At 48.2% G+C, this 10043-nt stretch overlaps 1 protein-coding gene across 8 annotated transcripts in view; it reads left to right on the plus strand.

Moving 5' to 3' along the window:
* Mtmr3 (myotubularin related protein 3) overlaps positions 1-2338 on the plus strand; it is a 114619-nt gene extending 112281 nt beyond the window's left edge. For 7 of the 8 annotated variants that reach the window (XM_085692098.2, XM_085692097.2, XM_085692099.2 and 4 more), the window contains one exon: positions 277-2338. In XM_085692098.2, the coding sequence (XP_085548224.1) occupies positions 277-448 (172 nt within the window). In that variant the 3' untranslated portion in view covers positions 449-2338. The remainder of the gene's footprint in view (positions 1-276) is intronic. The other variant, XR_015002766.2, reaches the window with a different exon arrangement.
* The last annotated feature ends 7705 nt before the right edge of the window (positions 2339-10043 follow it).

Here is a 10043-nt window from a genome sequence, read left to right on the forward strand (position 1 = left end):
GTGTTCATTTATCCACAGAGAGCTCTCCTGAGCATCTTTCTGTGCATCTGACAGCCATGTGCTGGAGTGGTGAGGCAGCCACATGTCCTCAGCCTGAAGTGAAAGTGACCCTACTAGGTTGACGTGTCTTCCTATTCAGCATCTTCCTGCCTGGAGAAGAGAACATGTTCCTAGCACATCTAGACTATACACAGCAAATGCTTACTGAAGTTGGGTTTTCCCCCACAAAAACCTACCAGCTGAAACTAATGTTATTTTATTTCTTTTTGTCTTAAGGAATTGTGGGAACGTATTCTGCTCCAGTTGTTGTAACCAGAAGGTTCCAGTTCCTAGCCAGCAGCTATTTGAACCCAGTCGAGTGTGCAAGTCTTGCTATAGCAGCCTTCATCCCACCAGCTCCAGCATTGACCTTGAACTGGATAAGCCTATTGCTGCCACTTCAAACTGAAGCTCAGTGACCTGGGGTGGCAGAGGCCATGCTGCTGTTCGTTTCACAGGCTCATACACAGCCTGGGCAGTCCGAGAGGCCCATACACTTTGGAATGGGGGCATGGAACAACCTGTACAGAGATTGGGATGTACCACTGGATTGTAAATTGATTTTTGTTTCATCTTCCCTTCCCTTTCCATGCTCCCTTTTTGCCTTCTAAAAAGAAAAATGCCCCCAGTTGTCTTACTTTTTTTTTTTTTTTAATGGAAGCCCAGAGGTTGCCAGGCCCCTATAACTGCTGAGATGTTTGCTCTTAGGCATGCTGGGGGATGGCTCAATACTTCCCAGTGGAAGGAGCCAGAATGAAGGCCTGAGTGAGCACAACAGAAAGTCAGCTTAACATTAGTGACCATTCCTCACATCACCGCTGCGTCAGAGCTGACTGGTAAACCTTTGCGCTGGGGAGGCTGGAAGGACCTTTCTGGAGAGTGCTATTCTGGGGAGGCATAGGGTCATCCCAACTCACAAGTAAAAACAGGATGATGTTGGGTAGAAGGGCACACAGTGAGGTACTCCACAGGCCTCACTTTGAAAAGAGGGGTCTGTGCTTCTTTTGAGTTACTGGGGGACTGAGTAGCTGACATGTTGGCCCACATGGATTCTATCTTTAACTTGACCAGATTGGGTAGGACTCCCTTTGCCTGGGCTTACAGATAAAGGTGCAGACCGGCCAGAATGCAGTGTCCTGCTGCTGTGCTCAGGATCTGCGCGGGCCTAGGCACCTGGAGCTTCTTCTGAGGCCTGGTCCCACAAACAATCTCTTCCTCAGCCAACACAGGGAAATCCAGACTCAGGGTTCCACAAGTCCCCATTCCCAAAGTAAACCAATCATGCATCTCCCCTTGAGGGGCAGAGTCGCACAGTTACAAAGCTCTCCACACGATCAGTCCTCCTCTTCCCCTGCTTCTGAGGGCAGCAGGATGGACCCAGGAGTCCCCTGTCCTGCTTCTGGCTGCCTGAGTGGGCACATGTCTGGCTTTTGCTACGAATGAAAAACCACTTGGTGATTGCAGGGTTCTTAGAAAATGACATGAGGAGTTTTGATGTGGTCCAAAAAGAGCCTTAGAGCAGTAATTATCTGTGGTGGAGGTGGGTGTGGGAAGGGTGGAGAGTAGTTTGGTTTGTGCTTTGAATTGTTGGCATCTATTTGTGCCTGCTCTCACCCCCAGGGCCATGCTTGGCTCTGCCAAAAACCACAAGCTGATAACAGAACAGATTGTAGTGTGAGGACTGGGTGTGGTTGGGTGGACACCTCAATTCTAGCCTGGCCTGTGTCCATGCCTGTCTCTTTTGGAAGCTGTTACCTGACCATGGGCATTCTGTGTCTCAGGATGGTGGTTCTGCATATTGCTGAGTGTGGGTGTGAGAAGTCCAGAAGCCTTCCCTAGCACTGTTGGCTGAAACGAAGCCCGGGGTATCCGAGCACTGCTCATTCCTCCAGCAGCAAGTCACACAGAGGCCGACTCTAGTGAAACAGGGTGACTTGCTCCTCCATGCTTGCTGTGTCTGGAGGTGCAGGTAGGGAAAGGTTGGCGTAATTGAAGATTGTGCAGTTCCTAGTGACAGGTGCCAAGAGGTTATGATACGGGTTTCTTGGGTCTGTTGTACAGTGTGAATAAATGCTTGCAGCTCTTTGCCCTTTTTGATCAATGAAGCACTTTTTTATTAATATTTTCTTTGTATGTAAAGGAGGAACCGTAACTCTCCGTAGCTGTACATAAAACCCTTTTCTCCTAAAGAGGAGTCAGTGCTCCTATATTTTTCATTTTTTTGTCAAAGCAAGAAGTAAATACTTTAGAATTGTTAAATATATAGATAAAGTGAATAAAGTTGAGTGTCCGCACAGTGGCATCTGCTAACGAGTTCTGATTCTTTGCCCTGTAGTTTAATCTCTTTGTCCTTTTTCCCCTCACATAGAAGTGGTTTGAGGAGCTACTGTGAGTCTGACCTTTGGCAAAGGAAAATGACACATTTCAACTCTAGACCTTGGCAAAGGAACTTCCCAACATGCCCAAGCACTCTAAACCATTTCCTTAATGATTCAGAGCACTCGGGCATCACAAGAACAAACTACACATCTGTGGTAGTTAACTCTACCTCTCGTCTCTAGATTCTCTCTGCCTCCTTCTCTTTTAGACAGGAACTTGTCGTTTACCACAAGTGTTGGCTGGAGCTGACTTAGAGGGTACTGCCCTGAGACTGTGTAGGGCCAAGCAGCTGCTGCATGACAGAAGCTTTCTCAGAACCATGTCAACACTTTTTACTGTTTCATACCTAGTGCAGAGCAGGTTCATGTTGAAAGGCAGCCATTGACTTTTATTTGGTTTTTAAGCACCTGCTTGTTTTCCAGCAACCAAAGAGCAGTCAGTCTCTTACTGCTTAACCATGGAGTCATCTTTCTAGTCTCTGGACTGGGATTACATTTATTACACTTATTTATTCATTATGTGCATATGTGTATGTGGCACACATTTGTAGATCAGAGGACAATCTATAGCAGTCAGTTCTCTTTCCACTATACCATGTGGGATCTGGGGATCAAAATCAAGTGTCAGGCTTGGCAACAAGTACCTTTACCAGCTGTTCCATTCTGTCAGCCCAGTCTTAAAATACGGTGCCACAAAGCCTCATTGCCAAACCCTGGTCCCAGCTTTTCTCTCAGAAATCTTAGAACTTTAAAGGTGGGCACAGAAATAGTTAGGTCAGTGACAGATAACACTAGATGGCACAGGCTCTTCTTTCAGCTTGACTTCGCTCCTCCCTCCCTGTCCCTAAAGCCTGAAAAGTGAAAAGCAAGTTCTTGAAGTGTCTGCCTACAGCAGGACTGTGTGTGTTCCTGCCCTTTTGCTGATTCCTGATGCCCTGGACTCTGTGCTCATGTCGCCAGGGACCACTCAGCCATTTGGCCACCTTTTCTTTTTCCTCCTTCTTTGAGACAAGGTTTCTCTGTGTAGCCCTGACTGTCCTGGAACTAGCTTTGTAGACCAGGCCTGGCCTTGAACTCACAGAGATTCACCTGCCTCTGCCTTTTGAGTGCTGGGATCAAAGGTGTGTGCCACCACCCAGCTCCATCTGGCCTTCTTCATCTCACAGTGTATACCTGCTGGTGCTTCTGCTGCTGCCGCTACCCCTGTGCCCCTTGGTGCAGGAGTCCTCGAGTCCCAGCTCTGTGACCTTCTGTAACACTTGCTTCCTAGAAGACTGAGCAGCTGAGCTGAGAGTAGCTGTGTTAACATCAGTAATGTCCAGTCTCAGCCTCCACCCTCCAAAGAAAAACTTCTCAAAATGGGAGCCGCACTTCCATATGACTGTGCCAGTGACCCAGTGGAGGGCCTTCCTCCACTGCATTAGGTGTACCCACACCCCCCGCCCTCCTGGGACTAGACCTCTAGCCCAGCTTTGCCAGCTGGATGGAGTGAAGCAGTAGGGCCTCCCCTGACCTCTGTGCTCCTCAGCCTGCAGGATCTGGTAAGCTGGTCATTGCATGCTTCCCAATGACTACCAGGTAGAAATTGGCCTTCCAGTTGTCTGCTGTGTTTGGATGCCCCACCTGCCTTTCCTGCACTGGGGAGATGTCTCCATTTGGTCTGTTTATGAAGCTTGGTTACAATTCTGACCATAGCAGGTAGCAGTGAATCCCAGCAGCTCAAACTGCTCCACAGGGCTCTGTAATGCCAAGGGAATGGAGAAGGGTTAGGAGATCATTTCCAGCAGCTTGCCCATTCTGAGCCTTCCAGGTAGACTGGCCAATCAGATATGCCTTAGATCCCCACCCAGGCTGAAGGCAAGATCATCTGTCTGTACTGACACTGTACCCCTCCCCCATTATGGGGAGCCTGGCCAGCCCCGCCCCCCGCCATGGGGCTTTGCACCTATCAGCTATGAATATACCCAGTAAGTGATTCATTTAACATGTCGCTGGAGGCCGAAACTCTCCAGGCTTCATTAATGACTCGGGCATCCCTGACTCACTGTTCCACAAGATGGCATGTGCCTTCAGTATTATTTGTCTTCAAAAATATGTCACCTTTTAAGAAAAACCAGGTAAATAAACATATTGGAAGGTTTATTATCTCAACAGACCTGGGACCTGCAAAGCTTCTCAGAGTCGACCAAAAGAGAGACCAGAGTTTCACCAAAACAAAAACAAAGTGCAGGGACCAGCAAAATGCCTCAACTGATAAGTCTGACAACCTGAGTTTTGGGTTGTTTCCCTAGAGCCTACATGGCGAACTGAGAACTAGCTAACTACTCTGCTTCCACACGCATGCCAGATTACTTTGTGAAGCATCACATTGGTCATTCCCATTTCCTAGTGGCTGTCCTGTGAGAGCACTTCCTAGAACCACTTGGCCTATGGTATGAAAGGCTATGTGCTTTGTGGAACCTCTGGCTCGTATTTCACTGCATTGCCCACATCAGAAGTTTCCAGTATCGCTGTGTATGTTCAGTGCTGGGACAGGTGGCTGTGAGTGGAAACGCTGGACAGGGAAGGAGTTGCTAGGAGTATGCTGTCATGGTCAAATGGACGGTGTTAGTGCTCTCTACAGCCTACTGACTGCAGGGACATAGCTCTTGAGGAAGAATGAAACCCAGGGACATGATGACCTAGCCAAGTCAGGCCAGTGTGAGTCTGACAGGAGTGCAGATGTGAGAACTGCGCCAGAGCACAAGGTTAGTGAGTGAGGAAAGGCAGCAAAGTTAAAAGTGTAGGTAAGATGTATCTTGCATCAGGGCCACACAGGTCTGTAGCTGGCAGAGAATGAACTCAGGTGACAAAGTTTACTGTAGATTGGTGTTGCAGAAGTGCTTCCCATGAATTTCTTGTCTACCCAGCGAGGCAGACACAAGACAACTGAGCCTGTGGAGCTGGGAAGCCTCATGATCAAAACCACCCAGCAAATAAGCAACACAGCCTTGTATCCAACCACTGCACCACCAGGACTCCGGATTACCTTCAGCTGGATGTGAGAAGTGGCAGAGGAAACATGAAACAAGCTGAGGTGGGCAGTAGCGCCATAAGATGAAAAAGTCTAAAGCAGGTGGTGGTGGGGGGCCCAATGCAGGACAACCAATGCATGGCCTATCTGGATTTGAGACTGAATTCAAATCTATCCTGGTTTCTAGGGAGGCTTTCTGTTGCTGCAATGAAACCATGACCAAAAGGCAAGTTGGGGAGGAAAAGGTTTGTTTGGCTTACACTTCAGCATTGCTGTTCATCACTGAACGATGAAGTCAGGACAGGAACTCATGCAGGGCAGGATCCTGGAGACAGGGGCTTATGCAGAGGCCATGAAGGGGAGCTGCTTACTGGCTTACTTCCCATGTCTTGTTCAGCTCACCTTTTTATAGAACCCAGGACCAACAGTCGGAGGCTGGCACCACCAACCATGGGCTGGGTTCTCCCCCATTGATCACTGAGTGAGGAAATGCCTTACAGCTGGATCTCATGAGGGCATTTCCTCAGCTGAGGCTCCTTCCTCTCTGATGACTCCAACTTGTGTCAAGTTGACATGCAAAATCAGCCAATACACCTGTATAATTTAGTGAGCACTTATCTCATTTTTTTTAAAAGATGGGTAAAGCACCATTGGTGGGCTAGCACACTCAAGGCCCTAGGTACAATCTCAGTACCACACACATAGATAACCAATTCCATTACACTGAATTTGCTAAACAAACTGTATTAAAGTATCCGAGGAATAGCCAACATTTCAGTAAAGAAGCAAGTAGGTATTGTTTTGTTTCCTGTGGGGAGCTGTCCTCACTCCTGTAACTTGTAGGTCTAATGGGGCCATCCTGCATTTAACTCAATTTCTAAGCTACATGGTGAATTTGATGCCAGCTTGAACTATATAGTACCTGCTTTAAAAAAAAAAAAAAGCAACAAAATCTTATTAGTTTGCAGCTGATGTTGTTAGTGACTATGACAACCAAACAAACTGCTTGGAAGGCAGGGACTGTGACCCAGTGTGTGGACCTAATGTCTAGCCCCCTAAATTGCCTAGTTCAGGTGGTTTTGACCACCACTCTCTGTTGTCATTGCTCATCTGAGGATTGTTCAAACTCTTGTTCAGTAGGGATGTTGAGGAGCCAGTGAGGAAGTAAGTTATGTTTAGCAAAAGTCTGTTTGGTCTACAGTGTGAGGATGGCATCCTGCCAGAGTCTCTGTGGCTGTGAAACTGTAGCCTGCCAACTCCAGGCACCAACATCTACTACACCTACAGAGAGCAACGGAACATCTGTCAGGTCTCAGGGACAGAAAATACTTCTGCCCATCTAAGCCAAAATACTAGAGAAAGGTGTTGTCCAAGTCAGGCTTTCTGGCAATAGTGGGGCGCCCTGCCCTGGCTTCAGAAAGTCCTCCTGGGACATACTCCACAAGAGACCTCACTTGTCAGTGCATATGGGGACATGATACGGGAACAGCCAATTGTGAGATTCTTCAGGACTGAGGCAACTTCACCTCCAAGCCAGCCAACCATCATGCTCTGGTGGGAAAGCAGAAGCACTGGCCAGCCAACTTGTGACTCCTTCATCTTCTGTAGGCGGTGCTCTGCAGTGAACTCTGTTGCCTGGTCTTGGGCACACAGAGCTGATCTGGAACCCCCAAAGGAGTAAAGAAATATGGGTGTTGTCCCTGGTAACTTCACTGTGATACTTTTTGCTTGTCTTACTTGCAACTGTGACTTTGGAGGAAGCACACGCCTCTGTTTTTAAAAAGCAACTGTCAAGTAAGCTCACTTCCCCCAGCCCACTCTTTATTTCTGTGGCAAAGCCCCTCCAACCACACTGTCCTCTGTGCCCAAAACTACTTTAGGTTCTTCCCTGTCTCCTTCCCTCCAAATTCTTCCTGCCTCTGTAAGCAATCTGAAATGCCAGCTTCACACCAAGGCATGGAGAACACACAAGCCAGACACAGCAAAACCATCCATTGGCAAGGCCATGGCTGCATGCGTGGGTCTTGAAAAATACTGTTTGAAATCGTGCACTGTACAATCCCATCTATATGAAATTGGAAACTAGGAAAGAAGAAATATTCTGTAGAGGATATAAGGACATGACAATAGATACCAGCAAGACCAAGGTTGTCTAGTGAGGATGGGCAGATTTCAGGGGGCAGATGAAGTTTTTGGAGAGCAAAAGAGGCTCCAGGACTACAATGGGAGGTGAATGTCATCAGTACACCTAGTACCATTTATCAGCCTTGGAGTATGTGTCTCATGTACTTCCCTTCATGTTATTTCACAAAGATCACAAAATCACCCAATCCACAGCCCTGTTTTGAACACTTCTCAGGGCATGGATGCTCTCCTCCCGAAGGCCGTAGTGTATAAAATGAGATGGGGGTGTCCTAGCAAGGGTTGCTGTTGCTGAGATGAAACACCATGACCTTAGGGAGGAAAGGGTTTATTCAGCTTATGCTTCCACATCACAGTTCATCATCAAAGGAAGTCATGACAGGAACTCCAGCAGGGCAGGAACCTGGAGGCTGACACAGAGGCCATGGGAGGGTGTTCCTTACTGTCTTGCTCCCCCTGGTTTGCTCAACCTGCTTTCTTATAGAACCCAGAACCAACAAACAGCCCATGGGTTGAGCCATTCCCCATCAAATCACTACTTAGGAAAATGCCTTACAGGCTTGTTTACAGCCCTTAATGGAGGCATTTTCAGTTGCAGTTCCTCCTCTCTGATGACTCTAACTTGTGTCAAGTGGATGTAACACTGGCCAGCACAGAGATCTACCAGTCTGAGGTTGGCCTAAGTCCTCAGATGACTGTGGGTCAGTAAACCAGGGCCTCACACCTTCATTCCTTCCCTGGTGAGTTTGCTCTTCTGATGGGAGCACCCAAGTTTTGGTTCTGACAGGTCTGCTGTGACTGACCATACTGGACTCAGGTGTGGGGTTTCTGGGGGAGTTTGTGGTTTATTTAAAAGACAAGGTATCACTCTGTAGCCCAGGATGGCCTGGAACTTTATATATAGACCAGGCTGACCTTAAACTCACTTCAGAATACTGGCATTACAGGTGTGAGCTACCAGCCCCCAGTTTCCTAAAGAAGAGCTTATTTCCACACTTCAGGAATGCAATCCCTGGAGAGTTTACACCTGGCTGCTTATCCATTTGATGTAGTCACCTAGCAGTTACTGGAACCTTTGGTTATATCTGAGGTTGCTAGTCATAGAGCAAGAGGAGCGCAGGCTTCTTGCTATCAGGCCTGTATTATGTTGGCAAGCCTGGATCCCTGCCCTCCTAAGGGAACACAGAGAGGACCTGTGTGAGAAAGACGCTGCCGAGCAGTCTAGGGGCTACATAGAGCCAATCGGGAAAACAGTCTTTAAGGAAGTTAGTCATGCTCAGGCCTGGGGCTGAAGAGAGGAGGAGGGATGACGCTAAGCCATTGTCACCTCACAGCACCCCTAAAACAGACATTATTCCCCCTTCAGATGAAAAACACACTTTTTTGTTGTTTTTTGGTTTTTTGAGACAGGGTTTCGCCGTCGTTTTAGAGCCTGTCCTGGAACTAGCTCTTGTAGACCAGACTGGTCTCGAACTCACAGAGATCCGCCTGCCTCTGCCTCCCGAGTGCTGGGATTAAAGACGTGCACCACCACCACCCAGCGAAAAATGCAGTCTTAAAAGAGGTTGCCTGGATCACATATGGCAGAATCATGATTTTAACTCCAGCCTGCCTGATTCAAAGTAACTAGACTTGTTGTCGACAATAGATAGGGAGGGAGTCAAGAGCACACAGAAGCGTGCCAGAGACCGATGGTAGAAGTCAGAAGATGAAGGGAGATGTCAATCAAAGATGACAGCCAGAGTCTGCAGTGGTAGTGAGATGGCTGGCTGGTGAAAAGTGCCCAGGTAGAGAAAAAAGGAGAGTGGGTTTAGGTGGGGGAGGGGGAAAGTAGTCCTCTAAACTTGGTAAGTCCTACTTCAATAAATAAAATGCTGATCAAATGAAAGTGAAATGGGGTTAGTTCTCTGCCTAGAACCTCTGCTCTGAGGCCACACAGCCCAATCCCTGCTTCCCACACACCCTCTAGCATCTCACATCCTGATCTTCTGTCTGACTCGGCCCTAGGTTTTCAGGCCCATAAGTCAGTGACTTTAGTCACCTTAGTGGGACCTACAGTCACCCTGAAGACGGCTCTGGGAGTGTCCGGAAGGACGTTTGTAGACTGGGCTAGGTTAACTGAGGTGTGATATCCACCCTAAATGTGGGCAGGGTCTCAGGTTGAGTACAAAGGAGGACGCAGGCTGAGTGCCTGTGCTCCTCGCTCTGCTTCCTAACTGCAGACAGAGTACCAGGCCCCACACTGGGTGCCACGTGGACTATACCCCAAAACTGCATGAAAATAAACTCTTCCTTAAGTTGCTGCTGAAAGTCTTTTGTCACAGACACACAGAAAATAGCTAGCTTCTCCAGAAGCAGAGCCCCTGGCCAGCTCATTCTCCTCATCATCCGGGGCTCCCTCCCCGTCTGCAGAGGCCCTGCAAAGAGAGGAGCCCGCTGCAAGGCCTTGTTCTTCTTTCTGCAGAAGCAGC

Source organism: Myodes glareolus, chromosome 8 (assembly GCF_982192425.1).
Source record: "Myodes glareolus chromosome 8, mMyoGla1.1, whole genome shotgun sequence".
NCBI lineage: Eukaryota > Metazoa > Chordata > Mammalia > Rodentia > Cricetidae > Myodes > Myodes glareolus.